This window comes from Pelecanus crispus, chromosome 11, assembly GCF_030463565.1.
Source record: "Pelecanus crispus isolate bPelCri1 chromosome 11, bPelCri1.pri, whole genome shotgun sequence".
NCBI lineage: Eukaryota > Metazoa > Chordata > Aves > Pelecaniformes > Pelecanidae > Pelecanus > Pelecanus crispus.
The window spans coordinates 29,323,212-29,344,395 of NC_134653.1; the positions used below are offsets into that span (position 1 = coordinate 29,323,212).

General features: G+C 40.7%; 1 protein-coding gene across 1 annotated transcript in view; it reads left to right on the plus strand.

Moving 5' to 3' along the window:
- The first annotated feature begins 2,140 nt into the window (after positions 1-2,140).
- Positions 2,141-21,184, plus strand: part of PITPNB (phosphatidylinositol transfer protein beta) — a 36,434-nt gene continuing 17,390 nt past the window's right edge. Inside the window, exons 1-7 of the mRNA XM_075718425.1 lie at positions 2,141-2,187; positions 5,042-5,072; positions 5,967-6,112; positions 7,345-7,436; positions 8,029-8,036; positions 9,294-9,368; positions 10,531-10,614. Of these exons, the coding sequence (XP_075574540.1) occupies positions 2,168-2,187; positions 5,042-5,072; positions 5,967-6,112; positions 7,345-7,436; positions 8,029-8,036; positions 9,294-9,368; positions 10,531-10,614 (456 nt within the window). The 5' untranslated portion in view covers positions 2,141-2,167. The remainder of the gene's footprint in view (positions 2,188-5,041; positions 5,073-5,966; positions 6,113-7,344; positions 7,437-8,028; positions 8,037-9,293; positions 9,369-10,530; positions 10,615-21,184) is intronic.

A 21,184-nucleotide genomic window follows, 5' to 3' on the forward strand; every position in this document is an offset into this window, starting at 1 on the left:
TCATGTATATTTATAAAAACTTCCAGCTGGTTTATCTTCATCACTCACTGGCACCTGTGTTGTCCTCTGTCTCCTTCATTTTCCTGTTTTCACTCTGGAATTCAGTCCTGCATGTCTCCGTAGTACCCGAGAGACTCCTACATAAAGACTTGTTGCTACTAGAGAAATCCCTATTTGAACTCATGGAAGCTCTGCATATTTCCCTTTTTGGATTAAATGCCTAGAGTAAAGGTTTAGTTAGCTCTCTCCCCACCACCGCCCCCCCCCCCCCCCCCCATTTTTTCTCTTGCCCTCACTCTGCTGTTTGATTGTTGTATTAACAAAAATGTGTCGGATAAAAAGGGAGCTGGGAGATTTGATGCTCTTTCACCCTATAGTGAAAGTGTGTCCCACCCTTCTGCCCCCCAGCCAGGTACCTCAGTAAAACTCATCTCCTGACACACACTGTCGTAAGTTGAGTAGTGTCAGCTGCCCAATGTAGAGGGACTTGGCACCAGCACCCCCCCGACATACGAAGGCAATAGCTCTCCTCAAGGACTACTGTTTCGGGTTCTTTACAGGCTTGAGGAGCTTCACTGGGTATTCTGCTCTTGGGGCTGATTTCAGCCTTCTTTCAGTGCCTCTGAGGTCTAAAACTTGTAGGCTCTTTTCATTTGTTTTTAATGAAAGCTGATGGTCTAATGTCACCAGCAGGTCTGTGGGACCAGAGGGTGCAGGTGGGTCTGAGCCCAGTAACGGCCGAGTCTTGTTCTTCATTGTACGTATGTCAGTTCTTTGATTAATTTCTGGTGTCCTTGTTACCTGTGAAAGTGATGAAGGATAAAAGAAATTTTCTCACAAGAGGGCAGCATTGGACACAGTAATCATGGCTCCTTGTGTTACACCCTTTAATGAAACAGTGAAAGTGTCCTTCCCTTCGTGAAGGCACTAGCAATTCTGTTACTGATTTATTGTTTTCATTTGTGTGGTGACACAGGGACAGTCCAGAGGTAACAGCAATTGTAACAGCAATCCACAAGAAAAGGATTTTGCCTGAAACGCATTGTGTAAGGAAATTCTAGCTTCCTCCCCCCAAAAAAAAGAAAAAAAAATCTGGGAGCATTATTGGCAGAGGAGGTGCCAGGCAACCAAAGAACGAGAGCGCTGGCAGTGTAAGTGTAGCCCGTGGTGTCATCGGGTCAGCAATGGTGTTAAAAATGGAAGAGATGCACACAGCGCTGTGTATGTGAACAGGGACGTACAGGGGCTGGGCAGCACGTATGGTATGTGTAGCTGTCCTCTGCTCTCACTGTTTGGCAGTGTTTCCACTGGGGAAAAGAAATTAAATGACTAAACACTTCAAATTCTCATTTCCCATATGCTGGACTGCTTTGCTAGGAGTAATTTCACTGGAACAGCAGTTTCCTTCAGTTAGATTCTACTTGGGCAAAACAGCAAACGCAATGACGCTCACTTGCTTTCCAAATTCCTTGCAATGGTTTTTTGCCACAGCGAGCCATTTTTAAGGTTTGCTGGAGCCGTGTGTAACGGCTTCCTCTGGCTGGTGCGAGAGGCCAAGTTTGTTAAGCATGACCAAACCGGGACTCAGTAACCAGCTTCATTTGTGTCTGGGCCGCGGGAGGCCGAAGAGCGTTCCCAGCGGCCTGGCACCTCGTTAAGCCGCTCCAACCCGTACACCGGCGGCCCGGCAGCGCCCAGCCGGCACAGCTCCGCTCCTCGGCTCCCTCAGGGAGGGGGCGCCCGGCAGGTGCCGCGGCCCCGCTCCTCCGAGCGAGGGGCCCCTCCCGCCGGCCGCGCCGCCGCGGACACCGGCCCGGTCGGGGCGCCCCTGCCGCGGCGGGGCTGCGCGGGGGGTCACCGGCCCCGCCCCGCTCGGAGAGGGTGGTACCGGCAACGGAGCAGGGCTGGCGGCGTGCCCTGATTGGCTGCCTGCGGGTGAGATGGGACGCTCGCGGGAGCTGTGCGCCCTCGGATTGGTGGCGGCCGGCGCAGGCGCGCTGCACAGCGGGCCAGGGTGCTCTCGGGTCAGGAGCGGGCGCGGGGACGCACGGCACGGCGGGATTGGGCGCGCCGGCCGGTGGGGGCGTGACCTCCCCCGGAAGCGCGCAGTGCAGCATGGGCAGGCGGTGCCGGTCGCGCGTGCGCAGTGCGGGCCTGTGAGGGGAAGATGGTGCTGATCAAGGAATTGTGAGTCGGCGGCGGTGGCAGTGGCGGGGGGCGAGTGCTGGCGGCGGCGGCTCCGGGCCTCGGCCCGGCTCGGCTTAGCACAGCGGGCGCCTCCCGCGCCCCTCCCTGCCGGGCCCGGTCGCGCGGGCGCCGCCGGGTGGGGCAGGGCCCGCTCCGGCCCGCGCCTCGCTGGGCCTCCTTCGGCTCCGCTGCGTGGGGCGCCGGTAGCGCCCGGTCCGCCGCCTCGGCCCAGTCGCGGGGCCTCGGCCGTTTCCTTCTTGCGGGTGGGCCCCGGCGCGGGGCCTCAAGCGAGTGCGGTGTCTGGCGGCCGAGCGGGGGCGCCGGGCGCGCCCCGGGACGCCGCACCCATCCGGGCCGGGACGCTGCCGCCGCCTTCCTGCCGCGGGGCTTACGGAGCGGCTCGGCCCGGGGCCTGGAGCGGTGCCGGCCCGAAGCGCGGGTCTGCTGTGTGCTTCTCTGCCCTTTCCACCGCTTCCGCGTCCTGTGCTTTTAGCATTAAGTGACTGCTTGACACAAGCTAATATACCATCGACTTCACACACGCCCAAGTGTGTGTTTGCAGTCGGGGTGATCCTGACCGGTAATCCCTGCCCTGCAGGAAGCGAGTTGTGTCCCCGCACAATGAGTTTCTCAAACTCATTCCCTTGGGGCTAATGTTTCACCAGGGCGGTGATGTCCATGTGTCCCTGCAAAGCTGGCAGATGTTGCAGGGAGTGCTGTATCTTGGGTGCTTTTGAATCGGGACCCCATTCTGCTTAAAAAGGAGCTCAAGCAGCAGCGGTAACAGTCCTGGAGCAGTGTCAGTGTCCTTCATTGCTCTGCAGTTACCTTTTCTGGTGGTGCCAGGAACTCCATGTTGTTGGGTACATCTTTCCTCTAAGATCTTATGCCAGCAAACCACCAGCTGGTTTGTTCTCCCCGCCCACCTTTGGCTTTAAATTATCTTGAAGTCTAGTAGTATGTAGCTTCTGCTGTGGTAGTGAAGGTGATGTGTAGGTTCAAAACAATAGATAGTAGCAAACATGTTTGTTAGGTTCCAAACAGGTTCCCAAGGATACTTCAAAGATTTACCTAAACTTCAGACAGTAGGTGCAAATGGACAGGACTGAGGTACCAGTGCTATATCCCGCAGCAAGGCATGCAGAACCAAGTGTCCTGCTCTTGCATTTTAGCGAGAGTTTGCACCTTCTCCTACAGAAGCTGTCTGTCTTTCTTGCATTTCCTGCAAGATAATGGCAGGTTGTGTACTTATTTATAAGTTCTCATTGGGTTTCTTTGCTACTCAGCTCTTTAGAATTATTGCATTGTTTGTCTGCCACCATTCTTAAGTTCAAAAAACCTGTTCCTTACAGTTGCTTTCTTTAATTCCTCACCTTTCGTTGTACCTGTATGTTTGCCGTGTTTTCCTGATTATACTCCTGTTTTACTTATTATCCTGTTAAAGACTAAAGCTGAAGCTGTCCAAAAATCTCCTATACTGCCTTGCAAGCCACAAATGTGTCCTCCTTAAGCACTGAGTCAGCATCTGCTAATGCGAAGACAGGTGTCTTCTGTCTCTATTGGTCTTGCTAGCCAGCTTTAAAAACAAGGATTTTTTTATCAGGTAAAATGAGATGTAATAGGGCTCCTTATGGGAATTTTATTTTGACTGCCATTTGGCCATTCTGTGTGGCAAGCTCTGCTTTCAGCCTGACGCTTAGTCAACATTTGAGGCTGATTATGTTTTTCTCAGTTTCTCTCAGAAGGTTTCACAGTCTAAATAAAACTATTTCAGTCAGGCACATACTAAACTAAAACAGAAAATATCTTTATCTAGTAAGGGATAAAGAAGAAGTTGCATGGAAATCGCAAGACTGAATTTGATCCATGGGGATGATCATTTTTGTCTTCTGAAGGTTGCTGCATTTTCTGCCGTGCAGGGTGCTCAAGCTGTTGAAGTGATTTTCGTAGTAGTACCTAAGCAAAACCATATCAAACTCACTGTTCACAAAGCGTGGATGCAGCAGGGAGTAGCAAGAGTTGAATCAACTAACTATAACTTTCTTCCTCTCCAGAACAGTGGACAGGTTTAATTTATATTCACGCTTTCAGGAGGATTGTGTTGCATTGAATCTTAATGGTCATAACATTTTCAGTAAAGGAGGTAACATCGCTTAAAAGCCCTAGGAACAATGCAGTTGTTCTATGATGTTGTTTTGCGATGATAATGATTTGCATCCTCTTTGTCCATTTTATTATGTAAGGTGAAGCTGAAAAAGACTGTGCAGTGTACTGTTGCTGTGAAAAATCAACTTCTGCATCCCCTGACGTTGCTGTTAACTGTACAGTGTATTCTTGTGTTAGAACTAAACTGTTTGCCTAAAACGCGCTTGCTCCTGCCACGTAAATGGGATGAGTTGTGGTTGCTTTTAAATGATTCATAACTGCTGTAATTGCCAAAATTCATTTGTAGGCTCTGAGGGCCTGCGTGTTTGTCCTCCTTTTAAATTGTAAAGACAGGACTGCTTATTGTGTAACGCATGGAAAAAGCTCACGCCTCAAAGTTTAAACAAATTCAGCACAGTACAAAGTTATGGCAGAGCTGGAAGTAGATCCTAGATTTCCTGGCTCTTCTCTGCAGCTTCTAATGTTCTTAACTCTTTTTTTTTTCCCTTTTGTAACATATCTGTCATTGAATTTTACTTGGGATTGGTGCATTATATCTATGCAGCCTTACTGTCACAGAGCAAAGGAAAACTTGAATTAACTCATTTTGACGCTTCCTTCTTCAATGTCTTTGTTACAGTTTATATCTGTTATCTGCAGATGAAGCCTAATTATTCATTTTGTTGAATTTGCTCTTTTCCTCTTTCAGCCGAGTGGTTTTACCTTGCTCAGTGCAAGAGGTATGTCCTCATCCTACCTGCTTTTGTTTTGGGGTGATGGGTGGGAAGATGTTAGTGTCTTTTTTAAATCTCACTAATCTGGATCCAAATGTTTCCTGTGCTGTGTGCCCACCAGTCTGCCACAGGTAAGTTACCACCGGTGTAAGCCACCAGTCGAGCAGAGTTAACCTCTTGCATATCAGTGAATTTCAAAGGAGGCAAATGCCTGCAGGCAAAGAACCTTTGGTTGAAGCCACTCCATGGCTTACAGGCAAGAAAAGAAAGTTGTGCAATTCTGCACTGCAGCAGAATTTTCCTGCTGATCAAGGCATTGACTCCAAGCCTTTTCCTGAAGGCAAAGGTAGGAATCCTGTTCCAAGAGTTGAAGCCAGCAATTTAAATGGCACTGAGATACATTTAGATGAAAGTCACAATGGGATGGCTAAACGTACTTCTGAGGGAAAATGTTACGCTTGCTTTCTTCTCCAGTTTGCATTTTATGGGTCCTGTGAGGGCAGTATCTAGTTGGTTAGAAGTATGAATTTGGGAGGCTCAGGGCTGGAAATCAGTCATTTCAAAATCTGGTAAACTAAAAACTGTATTTCTTTTACACAATTAAGAACAACATATATATTTTGCTTTTGGGATGAGAAAATTGAAGAATAACGTATTGGGTATGCTATAGCAAAGTGTTGCATTAATGTGAAACAGGCTGAGTATAGAGCTGGTGCTTGTGAACTACAGATAAATTTTGCCAGCAGATTGTCATATTTTACTAAATATTTTTTATATGGTGTATTTTACTTTCCTGATATTTTTGTTTTTACTACCAAATTTTCATTGGAAACAGCTAAATGTTTTATGTGTTAAAAGTTTTGGCTAACTTTAATATTGAAATTTTACTTAACTTTTCAGTATCAAGTTGGGCAACTTTATTCTGTGGCAGAAGCTAGCAAAAATGAAACAGGAGGTGGTGAAGGAATTCAAGTCTTAAAAAATGAGCCTTATGAAAAAGATGGCGAGAAGGGACAATATACTCACAAAATCTATCATTTAAAGAGGTGAGGAAAGCATTGATGCATATTATGGTCACTTGGTGTCGGGTGGGAAATGTTTAAAAGTGAGGGCAGCCTTCCATTGTTTACTGTTCTGGGGTACTTGTGTTTTTCTACCACTCTTTAATTTACTGAATTGTGCATGAATGCTTTGGTGGTGGGAAAACTTGTGAAATACAGTGGATTTTACATATGTGGAATAGAGTAATGGAGAACTGTGCAAAATGTCCGATCTGTGAATAGGCAAATGCATCTTTAAGTAGAAGTAATTTGAATTCTTGGTATATAGCCAAAACGATGGGTTGGTATCACAGATGCTTTGTAGGATAGCCCAAAGGACAGGAATTTTGATATAGAAGGACAGAGAAAAGGAGAATGGTTATTGCATTATAAAGGAAGAATGTTTTTATATGATCTGGTATTTAAGAAGGAGTTCTTACTGCCTGAATGCTCTTTAAAAAACACTCTAAAAGACATCACACAAGTCTTGTGGTGTGGTAGGGTAATGCCGCTCTGAGAGAGAATGAGTAAGGTAAAGAATATTTTCAGAAGTTACATGCATTACAGAGTGGGTAAAACCTGGATTATTTGGAAAACTGACCCAAATGTGGTCTGAACCTCTAGGGATTAACAGTTGATGTTACTCCAGAGGGCTGCAACACCATAAAGGCAGACATGTTGTTAGAATTTGTAATATGTTGTCGAGAGGATTAGTATTGCAAATGTTTATAATTGGGGAAAAAAGATCTTAAAAGTTGAAGAACTGAATACATTTGCAGTTGGTTGCAGTTTTCCTCTTCAGGCATGGTTGAAATAGTTGAATGACCTTCCATCCAAGCTGCAGGCCAGCCACGTTACAGGCTTGCTTACTGATGAACCTGCCGCTTTCCTAGAGAGTTTGGAAGTGAGATCTCTTGGGCAGTGCCCTCCCTGAACAGTTGTCTTTGCTGTTCTTGAAGAGAAAAGAAAGTACAGCTTTCATCGTGATCATAGCGCTTCCAAAATTATTTCTAGCTCACTCTCAATTATCTTATTATTACCTTCCCCATTTTTTTTCATAATTATTTTGTGATCAGTAACATTGTTGGAGTTCCTGCATATTTATCTGTAGATAACTTGTACGTCATAACCTTTAAAGTGTTTAGGTAGAATGTGCCGTTCTTATTAGTGGAAGAAATCGATGAGGAATTTCAGCTGGCAAAAATTTTAAAAATGGTGTCAATGTTTGTTTTTCACAGTAAAGTTCCTGGGTTTGTAAGGATGATTGCTCCAGAAGGCTCCCTAGTGTTCCACGAGAAGGCTTGGAACGCGTATCCCTACTGTAGAACAAGTAGGTTTTCTGCTGTGTGTTTTGCTGTCGGTGTTCAGTAAACGGATGGTCTTAAATGGTTTAGGAGAAAAGAGGGTGCCATCAAGTGGAAAATATATTTCAAATTTTAATGTTGTGTTTGTGAGATCTCTTCTGAAAAAGAGAGCTGCTTCTGAAGAGCAAACTCAGTGGATGAGTTTACTGGTTCCTACAGTCTTAGCATCCAGTGTCCCTAGAATAAGACTGAAGAGGTAATTCTCTTAAGGTCTGGAGCAGAGCCTGTTTGAAAAGAATTTAATTCTTTATAGTCTGTTAGAACAAGGTGACTGCTTTATTTTAATACTTTTAATTGCTTAAGTTCTAAGAGTAGGCTCTATTTCTTTTCTGTTTCTGTTGGAATAGTTTGAAGTATCTTACAATGAACTTTTAAGGTTAAGGCTAACAAGTCAAAGTCTGCTGAACTCTGCTGACTTGATGTACACAAATGCTGTTAGACTAATTTTGAATATTTTCTATACTGTGAAGCAATCATTATATATGAGACTTTTCAGAAACGATTGTATCTAATAACGCTTTCTGTTTCCTTTTCATTCCATGTGTTTCCAATGACCAGTTGTGACAGTGAGTACTTGAATTACTATCAGTCCTATGTTGCATTTTTTTAAAATATATTTTATCTGTTATTACTGCTACAATTGATTCTGACTACAGGCTAGCTCCAGCCTTTTATATATGCCTTGCCAGGGTTCCTGGCATAGAGTTCCTTGTTACTTTATTTGTCTGCACTTGGCTATAGTTAGGAAGAACTGTAATTTGTCAGAGAAATGCTTTCATTTTTTAAATCTTCTTTTATGCCTCTACTTACCATGACAGCTGCATAATATCTGTCCTGGTAAGACAATGCTAAAAAAGAAGGAAAAAAAAAAGAAGCCAAATCAGAGGTTTCTACACTCTTGAATGCAGGAAGAGCAATGAAATAAAATCCATCTCTAAGTGTCTGAAATCCTGTTTCTGTAAAGTGAAATCCTGCCTCAGTTAAAATGGGTTAACTGGGAATCTAAGTGGATCACCATAGCTGGGGGCTTGGGGGTTTTTGGTTTTTATTTTAAGATGTGTGGGAAAGATCATTAAGACTCTATTGCCCCATGTATATATTTTGGTGACCTGTTTCAGGAAACTTACAAGTTTAATGTTAATTGCTTTATCTGCTCACTTGCAAACTTGAGTTAGATTGTCACTAGGAGGATGCGACATAAGGAGTAACAAATGAATTTGTGAACTGTTTAGCTTGACTCATCATGATATGTGTGCGCTCTGGTGTATGCTTTCTTACTTCTGAAATGAGAAGTATTCTGTGATAGTCTTTAGACATCCAATTTAGTGGTAGGTGGACCTTTATGGTCATAATTGTGCTATACAGGAACATCTAATGTTTATTGGCTATTACCCCTGCCTATCAGAATAGTCTCACTTTTCAAAAATTTCATGCAAATGTATTTTAGTTGTTTTGTCTTAGCTGCAGTATTAATAATTTGAAAATTACTTGAACATAGAGGTAAAGAATTTTAGGGTTGAGGAAGAAAGATGGTAAATGACAATATTATTTCTATTTGTATGCACAAAGTTAGAGTTGGATTTCTCAAACATGGCTGGTTTTAATTTAGTACTTACTGCTGTAGCTGATACTTAAGATTTAGATACTAGTTATCTCATTGTGCCTATTTCTGTGTGTAGGTAAGGGGGCTGTTTCTTTTATAATTTAAATAGAATGTGTTGCTAGTCAAGGCTTAGTAGTAACTTATATGTAAATACCATTTATCTAAAATTTAAGCAGAGAACTATAATCAGACTCATGCTTTTTGATTTTAATTCTTACAGAATGAATACATGAAAGATGACTTCTTCATAAAAATTGAGACCTGGCATAAACCAGATTTGGGGACATCAGAGAACGTGAGTTGGGATTTGGATACCAAGCATTAGCAATATTTTCAACACATAGTCATCCAGATGAAGTATTCTATACTTGGTGGATAATTACTGCATAAAGTCAAAGCCCTACCAGTGATTAACGTAAAACAAGAAAAACATTACTGAAATCCTTCTAAGGTGGCCAAGCTGTCTGACCTAACAAGATGCAAGAACAAGAAAAGGGTTTTATTTTTTATGTTGAGGTCAGTGCAGATGCTTGATTCTCACCCAAATATTTAAATAGGTTTTCAGTAAGTTCTCTTAATTTCATGTTCTTTTACCTTAGACATGCTAGTGCTACTTAGGCTGACAAGTTTGTTTGAAAACAGGTTTCACAAGGCTATTGGCCTTTACCTGTGTACACTTCTGTAGAGTTATGTATTGAAGCTGCTTCTGTAAATTTTCCAGGCTGGCAATACTCGTTTCCCTCCCTAGAACAGCTGATTCAGTTCACAGGTCCCTTCTGGAGATTTTTTTTAATCTGTAGTGACAAACATACTTATAAACCATCCACAAAGGAATAGTTGTCAGTATGTTTTCAGTGCTTGGATGAGCTACAGAGAAGAATAGTATTTTTTGGACAGCTGTGCTTGCTATAATTGTAAGTTTAGGTATGCCTAACAGACTACAGGTGTGGAGCTGATTACATCTTCAGACCTTTATATACCTTCATACCACACACACTTCATCTGGTCCATATTAAAGGCAACCCTATGATTTTGGGAACCTACTAGATTTAGTCAGGTTATTGAAACCTGCCAAATTTGCACTTAGAATTTGTGCAGCTTCTTTCTAGATCAAAAAGCTCATGCAGATTACTGAATGGGTAATGTTTGTAATTAGAGCTTGATTTCATTAGCGCTAACGAATGTGACAGAAGAATACAGCTTAATCTTAAATCCAGGTTTCCTGAATGCACAAGAAGTGAAGGCTTTGTGCTGGTTTAAAATTGGTTAGTGAGTGAATTAAACTGTACCTGTGAAGATTATTCCCTTTTAGAAAGGCAGAGGAAGAAAGGATAGGTTTTGAGAACACTGCCTGTATGAAGCCCAGAAAAAAGCCCAGGGCACGCATATGTACTGCATAAGGTGCACCACTGTGCAAGGTGACAGCCTGGAAATCATTCCTTTTTCTCTTTTTGCAGGTGCACAATTTAGATCCAAACACATGGAAGAGTGTTGAAGTTGTCCATATTGACATTGCAGATAGAACTCAAGTAGAACCAGGAGTAAGTAAATGCTCTGCTATTGGCATATGGATGTAGCATGCAGCTAATTCCATTGATGCTTTGTGTTAATTGTGAATAAACTAAAATAGTATGGATTTTACCCAACAGATAAATGAAAATTGTCTTGAATAGAATCATTCATTCCAAAGTTCCACGCTTAGTAAATGCATTGACAACTTCAGTCTACTGAATTTGACTTCTAATTGCACAACTAAGACATGAAGGGCAACAGACTTTTGGCACAGGTGTGGTTTTTGCTTTTAACTGTAAATAAAGTAATTGATTCAGTCAAGCAAGCATTTGTGTGTGAGCCCAAGTGCAAGAATCCGTCCCAGCTGTCCTGCATGACAGAGCACAGTGTCTCCACCAAGCTACTCCTGTGCTTCTGCTGCTACTTTTTGGTTACAAATTCTTTAAATTAAGTTCTGTCCCTCCACACATCCTTCATTCTGGGCAATCTCAAGCGGGTCAATCAGGTTTTGCCATTGAAATCTAGACCTGCTTTTTCTTGTTTTTAAACTTTGTTCATTAGAGTAGTTCTCAAGACATGAACTGCTCATCTCTTCTGAAAACTGTGCGATTACTTTTTCAGTTTCATCTTTAGTGATTGCTTCGGCAACCGTAAATGTCCTGTATATACCCAGAAGTCTATCCATAGGAGCCTGTGGTCTTTTCCCCAAGAATTTGAAGCTTAATATCTTGATATAAGAAGCAAAAATTTAGAAGGACAGAATTTATTATTAAGACCACATAGTTAGTTACTCAGTGAATTTGTATGCAGAGCATAGGTATAAATTTGGAAGGAGTGTCTTTACCAGGATTGTGTGAAGTCTGTGTTAGCTTGCTTACACATGCGATGGAAGTAGGCGGCTAGATGAAGAAGTGAGTGTGGCAAAGTTTAGTGCTGGGCATGCACACTTTCAACTTGCCTTTTCAATAGCACTTTGCGCAGAAAAGACAGCGGTAGCCTGAATGTGGTTGTATGAAATAAATACATGAAGGGATTTCTAGTTAAGCTTTATATGCCATGTCGAGATTTTGCTGACAGGACAACGCTTAATATTTGTTGTCGTTACCGTTCTTTTCCCATCTATTGTCAATTTTTTGTTAACCAGCTCGCAGTCGTATGTGTGGATTGGAAGGGACCTTCAAAGATCATCTAGTCCATCCCCCCTGCCATGGGCAGGGACATATTTCACTAGACCAGATTGCTCAAAGCCCCGTCCAACCTGACCTGGAACACTTCCAGGGAGGGGACATCCACCCCTTCTCTGGGCAACCTGTTCCAGTGCCTCACCACCCTCATTGTAAAAAATTTCTTCCTTATATCTAATCTAAATCTACCTTCTGTCAGTTTAAAACTGTCACCTCTTGTCCTGTCCCTACAGGCCCTGGTAAAAAGTCTTTCTCCGTCTTTCCTGTAAGCTTTCTGTAAATATTGAAAGGCTGCACTGAGGTCTCCCCAGAGCCCTCACGTCTCCAGGCTGAACAACTCAAGTCTCTCAGCCTTTGTGCACAGCAGAGGTGTTCTAGCCCTCAGATCACTTTCATGGCTGTCCTCTGGACCCTCTCTAACAGGTCCTTGTCTCTCTTGTGCTGGGGACCCCAGGGCTGGATGCAGTGCTCCAGGTGGGGTCTCACCAGAGCAGAGGAAGAGAATCACCTCCCTTGACCTGCTGGCCATGCTTCTTTTGATGTCACCCAGGATGCAATTGGCTTTCTGAGCTGCGAGTGTATGTTGCTAGCTCATGTCCAATTTTTCATATCAGTTATGATTGATCTGAAGAAGAAGGTATGATATGTTGATTTTAGATGCTGGTTTACGCAACTTTAGAGGGCAGCTTCACCATACTTATTTATGTGCCTATCTTACTTCCTTGTTATTACTGCTGTTGCTTTCTACACATCTTTATCTACTGGGATTGTTGCCTAGTTTGTTCAGTTGTAACAGCTGGACTGTGTATGTGTATGTCTAATCATTTATTTTTGGATAATAGGCAAATGGTATGCACTAATATCGACACTTACCCATTTGTGTTTACGCAGTAAATCTGGTTGTCTTGGTTTTGTGCAAGTTGATGTTCTTTATACTATTTAATTGTTATTTTCTGAAAATAAATACGTGGATATCCTGTGTTGTGGGGAGAGGACTTCTTTGCAGGGAAGTAGAGGAAGGAGGGGAAACGCTGTGATGTGCGAAGGGGAAAGGTTTCTGCTTCAGAAATTTCCGTTTGCATTACCAACATAGGTGTATAACCTGCACTGTTGCTTAGCTGATGCTTAACAGATGATCTGTAGATTTACATGTGTGAAAATACATTGTTTGGAGAACCTCCCTGTAAACAAATTAAATGTGTCTTGCCTATTTTAATGCAGCAAGGAATCATTTTGCTGCCCCTTGTTCTTTCAGACGTTCCATATGACCTTAGAGCTGAACTGGCAGGTAAATGTGTGTTGTGCATTTTCTATTCCATGCCTGGAATTGTGGCAGACAACTACAATGCTGTCATCTGTCAGCTTGCTTGATCACAGTATGTGTAAACAAAGGGTTGTGCTTATTACTGTGTGTTGAACTTAAGTAGTTATTCTGTTTGAAGTACTCTTAGTGAACAGCACTGCTTATGCTGTATGCCCTCTTGCACTATTAGATTACATGGCCTGCCTTTGATATTGCCACTTTCCTTTGTACTGAAGACTGACAGATGGTGGTACGCTAAGAGAAGTTATATTTTGGCTCAGGACAAAAATCTATGTAACCCAGTATCCTGTTAGTGGCCAGTAGCAGATACTTGTGGAAGGCTGAGAAACTTGGGAAAGTATAGAATACTGGAAGCTGGGAGATGCATATCTCTGAAAGATCAATCTGTATTTAAAGGACTTCCAGAGCCAGTGGTTATATCTGGCCTGTTGCGTTTATTAGCCACTTACATGCCCATGTGCACATCTAATCCATTTTTTAACCCATTTATGCTTTTGACCTTTATGGCATCATGAATTCTGTAGAGTGTTAGATGGTATGGAGAAAAAATACTTCCTTTTGCCAGACTGATAATTAATGGGGGGGGTGTGTCCCTATTTATATTTTCTGCACAATTTATCTTACATATTCTGATCATATTTTCTTTTTCTCCCCCCCCCCCCCCCCCCCCCCCCCACCTCCTCTTCAGCATATCTTTGCAAGCTGAGGGTCCTTTAAGTCCATCTTCGTGTAGAAGCCATTTCATATGTGGAAGTCCCGGGAATTATTTTCAGTACATTATATTCTTTTTTTTTCCTTTTCTATTCTTTTTCTTTTTTCTTTTGTGTATTTGACCTACAGAGTATCAAAACTGAGTGCAGAGTGGTTTAATCCAAAGTCTTAAGTCTCTTCTGATGTTTCTGCATTCTCTTCCTTTTTTTAGTAACTTCTAAAACCATTTACTTTTTTTAGCAAATATTTTGAACAAATATTTTCAAATTCAAACTCACAGTATAGCCCGTCATTGTGTAGGAATACCTGGGACTAATTTTCACCGTGTGATTCAAATTTTCATTTCCATTTCATCTCCCAGAAATTGAGTTTTGCAAAGTCCTGACTTTATTAAACAAAGACTGACTTTGTACTCAAACTTTTATGCAAACTTTGGTAACTCTGAGTTATCTGTAGGCTGACACCCTTTCCACTCCACTTGTTTGCCCTGTTTCCTAGACAGTTAAGGATTACTTAGCACAAATTCTCTGGGATCCATACTTGTAGTCTTTCCTGTTAGGAAAATTTGCAGTTTCTGGCCTTTGTTTTCTCTCTCTCTCTTTACTGCTTATGACTCCATGAGAAAGATTTTCCACTTATGCTAATATCTTTATGAAGTTTAGGGAATAGAACTTGAGGAAATTTTTTTTCAAAGTTCAGCTACATCATAGTTACTAAATTGCCTTTGATCTGCATGCTTCCTTTATGCTTCCAGAGAAAGCTGCTGGTTTTGGAAAGTAAATGTCCCCTATGAAAGCATTAGCTGTTTTCCATGTATTCAATTTGTCCAGAGGTTCTTGTCCTACAGTTTCTTCGTCTTTGTTCAGTGGTATTAGAGCAGTTACTGGTGCGCTCTGTCGGGTAGTTTCTGAAATCGTGTGCATTGTATGGCTTTTTTTTTTAATGTTACAATACTGCTTGTTTGGGAATTACCGTTCTAAGTGGCTGGGTAGGCTTTTTGGTTTTGGCTAATTTGGCTAATTTTTTTAGGGAAAAGAATAGTCAGTGTTGCTGAAGGAAAAGTTTTATTTGTACATTTATTTTCTCAGTCATAGTTTTGTCTGGATAAGCAACCCAAATGTACTATCTTGGATAACAGTATGGCTGAAAGAATGGAACTACATTTATAAGATCCAGCAAATTTGATTAAAGTTTTCATATATTCAAGATCTATTCTTGTGTTCAGTGAATGAACTTTGTCCAACCTATTGTAGTGTGGCAGTTACTTTAGTTTCAGAACTACAATCAGCATAAATATAAAACCAGTAAATTTCTTTAAGATACTAATGGCATGCATATGCTAACTCATGCTCATTTAAGTATGTATAGAAATAATTTGACCAACATCTGTGGTTTTCTTTAGATATAAATTTAACCCTGCCCTCTCTTAATCATCTCCAGCATACAATCTATGTAGCTTTATATGATTTGTATATAAAAATCACTTCCCAGGAGAGTAAAACTTTTTAAAGAGTAAGCAGAAGTGAACATTCAATTAACATCAGAAGAGGCTACATTTTTGGAAACAATTTGTAAGAAAGTAGAGTGGAGTGCAAACAAAGAAATTGAAATCAGGTTTATAGCTATTTTTGTACAATGAAGAAATTAAGTCTTGTTCTAGATCATAGTGAATCTTCATTATATTACTTGAAACAAAGCTCTAAAAATACTATTTTATACTGATCAGTCAAATTACTTAACACATGCATTAAGTACTAGAGATACAGGATTTCTGTGTGCTATGCAGTAAGTACTATCCCTTGTTCTACAGTTTGAAGAAATAGAATGGAATATAGGAAATGCTTTTTTTTTTTTTTTTGTGGCCTGTAAAAGTGTGTTAAAAAATTCTTGAATGAAAGAGCTGTTCTTCTGATAGGTGGTTCTCTCCCATTTTGGACTTAGATGCCCATCACATGGTAAATTAAAAGGTCCATATTATTAGTCCAGAAGCTTAGTATCATCATACATTTTATTGGTAACAGTCTTGGAACGTCTTATCTAGGTCATAAAGTTGATTCTGTGTATTAGCAAAAGGATCAGAATATACCTCTTAGTGTCTTTAAAAAAATCAAGAACACTTCTTTTTGAAGAAGCATGAGAAAGCCCTATTGACTTAAACTGTTTTTTTTTGTTGCACTTCAGTGGAACTGTTTCATTTTGGTGCCCAGGTGAGGCAGGTGTGTGGGTGTGTGGACCGCTACTGGTGCTCAGCTGGTGGATGATAACTAGATGACTTTGGATCATGTGGTCATATCTTTATTCAGCAGTTTTTTCCTCAAGTCTTGTGAAGCTCCGCTGTCAAATTGCCTTAGGTGTTTATAGTCTGGCCTGCAAAATTACTGGGTATTGAAGAATGCTACAGTGACTATGGGTATGGAGTAGTCAGTCTTTTTATTAGGCTGCCGAGGAAAGCCCAGTGACTTACAGTACTTAAGAGATCCAGGGGATTGTGGATCCTGTAACGTCCTTGACTTGTTTAAAAATACATTAGTGATCAGGATTCAGGCATCAAAAATGACAGTGTCTGGTGCTCAGAGCACCCCCTGAAAGTGACCCTATGGATATGTCCCTGGTGACCAGGGCTCTTTGAGGTGCCAGTATCCAGAGATATGCGGAAAACAGACTCACAGCTACAGACCTGACTTTTTGTCCCAAAGTGTGTTTTCTGCTTTGCCTTGGATGTTTTTATTTATAGAAAAAGGCTTGTCTGAATTACTGAGTTTGAATAGATAAACTATTCAACCTCCATCAGTACTTCTTTAGAATAAAGATGCAAAGAATTAAGTGTTTGCCCAGGTGATTGTTAGATGGCCCTGTTACTTTCTCCCAAACTTCAGCCTGCTTACAGAAACAGCCTTTCTTCATATTGGGATGTTATTTACTGGTTTAGAAAGTAGAATATCTTGTACACACTTTGAATTTTGCTTAATTCCTTCAGTAGTGCCCGTGGCTTGCTGTTTTAAGTATGCATCTTAAACTGCACATCCCATGGAACAACCTATGTATGTATAAATAGGACTTATTTGTAGCTTACTAGTGTTTTCCTCCCCTCTTTCTGTTTTCTCTCCCCTAAGGTTTTTTCAGTACTGTCCTGGGTGCTTATAAATGTTCGTATCTTCCAGACTGTCTTACGAGACCTTTAACTTCTAGTACATAGCACAACACTGCAGTGTACATCTGTGCTAATTTAACAAGGCTAATTTTTTTTCGTTTGAACCTTGGCATTCTTTCAAAGGTGATTTCAGGGAATAGTTCACTTGATAGCTGCCCTGTAGTTACAGGACTCTTCAGGAGTTCGGAATGACTGCAAGACACTTGTTACTAAAAGCCATTTAGCTAAACCTACCCAAAATACGCGAATGCTTTTCTTGCATATCAGTTAAGTGTACAGTAGTGCTGGTGATTGTTTCAGTTATGAGACTTGGAAATCATGCAGTGAGTTGGGAATATGACATACTTTGATCAACCTGATTTTAATCTTTTATTGTGCTGTGAACGAGTATTCACAGAGCTATGGATTATATTGGAGAAAAGTGCTATTATACATCTCCTTACACAGTCAACTTTATGTGCATTTTCTGCTAGATAACACTGATAGTATGTATGTTCTCCTGTTTAAAAAAAGTAATGCAATATTGAGTTGAAAAGCCAGAAATTGTGTCCACCCTGCCTAGTTAGTCTTATGCCACTCTGTGTTCAGGAAGCTTTTTTCATGAATTTGCAGATAAGTTGTCAGACTTGTATCATTTTTATGTTAGGTTCTGAAAGTTTTCTTAAAATCATTCTGTCCTGTATATATGCTTTCAAGTTTTATACTACTTCGTAGAGTGAACTATGAGCTATCAGCAGTACTGTTATTACTTTTAGCTGGTCTTGTAAATGAGAATGAGAATTGTAGAGAGGCACCTGGATTCTGGGTTTGTTGCCATTATTACTTTATTGTATGTGGTTCACAGTCTCTCTAAATAATTTTTTTATAATAGTGCGTTGCATTCATGCATATTATATTGAGATTTTGAGCAGAAACTGCCTGTGAAATGATATTTGTGTATTTCTTTGAAATGGTTTTTAGCTCCTCTATATCGTTACACTGCTGCATAACGATGTTTTGCCTGTCAAGCTTTCAAGAGGGCTTCGGGGTTTTTTAGCTGTAATATTTGTTCCAACAGCCGCCTGTTTTTCTTCCTAAGAAGGACTTGTTGCTGTCAGGAGTTAAGCTCTTGCTGCAGAGATATTTTCCTTAAACTGTGCAAAGAACTGTTGTTTATTTGTACTTTGGCTCTAGTCCAGTCTTCTTCCATGCATGCTGGTAGGGTTTGTGTATTGAGAAGAGTTCCTACAATGCTCTCTTGTCCATCTAGACTTTAATCGAGACAGGGTTTTTTTTCTGTCCTTAACAGGATTTAGGTTAACTGAGTCCTGAAAGGTGTTGGTTCAAAGCTTCTGTATGTGGTCTCTAGCATAGAAAACTTTACCATGACTCATCTATTTTCTTTGAATTTTTGTTTTCCCTCCTACATTTTACTTGTAGATAACATTTTTTTCCCAGTGTTTCCAGCTGTGCTTATATGTGGTCCTATATGCAAGAGCACAGTTGCTTTTTACCTATGTCCTTGTGCAGGGAGAGATAGGATGGCACATAACATCGTATCATATGGACTTGGGTGTCCTTATGGTATCCAGTCAAATAATTCCACAACATAAAATAGGCAAATGAAAGTTGCATAGGTAGGTGAGTTTAAATGCCAAAATGCCAAAACAAGGATTGCACATGTAAGCAAAGTTCTTACCTTAGCAAGTTTTCTGATTGTTGTGTATTTGAAAATTTGCATCCTACAGTGTGTTTCTATAAGCTTGTATGGTATATACCATAATATATAAGTATGAAGTACTTAATGGTATGAGATACCACAAGTTTTGTTAGTGAATGCGATTTTTAATATTAAAGTTTTGGAGGATTTTGGATGAAGCATCTGTTTACTTGGAAATAGTCACATTTGTTGATATTTTTGCTTTGTTTCTTTTTTTATTTTATTTTTTCAGGAAGGAGGTTGCAATGCAAATGTAGAAATCGCCAAGTATATTTCACTTTAATCATGTGGCAAGACCATTTATATTTCTGTATTATATTGAATGTGAAAGCTATCTTTCTGGTGGAGAAGAGGCCTTGTTTTCTGAAGTTTGTTTAGCTTTCTTCAAGCAAGGATGCTGACTTCTTAAGTTTTGGGGTTCTTTAATCAATATTTCATGTAGATTTCACATTGTAGTGCTTACAAAGGGAAGTAGATCAGTTAAATTTCTATATTTATATGCATGCTTGGAACTGTTTTTTGGCAGATTTTTGGCAGTGCCTTATGGCAACTTGTAGTGAGTTGAGGCTTTTAATCTTTGGTGTGTGTTTAACCCTGGCTATCTTGCTGTTGCTGTGAGGCATGTATTAGTCCTGTGTAAGCTTCTCAGAGTATGTTGATTCTTCCTGTCTGTGCCATTTACTGGATACTACAGGACTGTAAAGAGTGATGGCAGCTGCTTTGAGAACAAGTTCAGGGTGAAGGGGTTTTGTTCTTTGAACCTGATTTTGTCCTGGCTCTTATAAGCTAGTACAAAGGTACAGTCTAGTTACAAGTAACGTCACCTAGTCAAAATACGTGCACTTCATAATCTTATGCAGAGTGATTCATCCAGTCTTCTGTGGATTTTTCTGACTGGCATTGGCCTTTTCAGATTGGGCCAGGACAGTGTGCTTTTTCCAGTAGTGATCAACACTGGATGTTGAGGAAGGTGAAGACCTCCACTCTGCTGCTTACTCCGCCTGCTTCCCAAGTGCAACAGGTGTAGGAAGGGCTAGGTAGGCAGTGTTGTCTAATTGGAATGAGAAGGCATGACAAATAATAGAAACATTACAATTACAATATCTCAATAATAAATATATCATGTAAAATAATAAGTATCTAAATAATGAAATATAAACAGTATAACCATAAATAATATTACAAATTCACCATTTCTGCAATTATTATTATTATTATTATTATCTTTCCACTTAGGGAAGAGGTGTTCTGCTTTTTATCTTTTTATGCATTTTGGTGCCTCCACATGTTATTGCAGCCCAGATTGTTCACAATAGTCTAATTCCCTGTACTGCCTTTCTGAAAATACAGCATTGACTAATAAATTGTGTTTTATTTTTCTGTTTTAATGATACAGGTTGCACTTAATTTGAGATGGTTGTCGTTGAAATGAAGTGGTTCGCTGCATTCTCTATATTGGGGCTTTCCATGGTAAATCCAGTGCTGATAAGCTGTGTGGTCTGCTGTAATCTTTCTCTTTGACAGTTATGTAGTGAAATCTCTGCAGAGTGTGCCATTGTAAAGAAACAAATTACATCCTACTCTTGTGAGGATGCACTACTGTAGCTCTAGTAAGGAGTCAGAACTGCATCTTATTTGTCCTTCTAGTGAACAGTTTGGAAAAAAAGTTTTACTGCCTAGAAGCATGTCACTGTTGCAGCACAAACACATAAGCACTGCTTTTCATAAGGGAATTAGTTTTCCTTCAGCAAAAGATTTTCAGAAAATCACTCCCATCTAAAAGATGCCCGTATCTTCTTTCTTTCTTGATCATTATTGACCACTGATGGAGTTGGCAGTATTCTGCCTGTATTTGTTTTGAAAGTCATTTCAGATTTTTGTTTTGGATTGCTGACAATTTTATCTGGCTGTTGTTTTCAGCTTCTACTAGCTCCAGCCCGTAGCTACACGTATTCCCTCTCTGGTTTTACAGATTTCTGTATTTTATCCCTCTCAGTCACGTCTTTTCTAGGATGAAGATTCATGGTCTACTTTGTTACTTGAATGGAATTGATTCCATAATTAATCATTCTTGCTGTCTTCTGTATCTCTTCCACTTTTCATGTATTCTAGAGAAAAGAGTACCAAAAATTAATGTAATATTCAAAATACAGATGTACCACAGAATTTTAGTGTCATAAGATATTTTGTGTTATGTTCTCTCCTAGTTTCCTAATATCCCAGTATATTACATATGTTGGGCTCATCTTGATATTGTCCTGCTGCTTTTAGGTTTGGTCTGTTGCACTCTGTAGCGATCCACAGAAGCATGACAACAGTCTCATGATAATTACTGCACTTTCTTCTTTTTCCCTCTAAAGAAAGCACAGAGATACACTTTAACTATGAGAACATCCTAAATACGATGTTGTCATACAATGCTGCGAGACTGTGCGTACAGCTGGGACAGCAGGCCAGGCAGCATCCTCTGGGTATCGCTAGTGCAAATGAAGTATATGGTATGGATATCCATATGCCCTACACCACTACA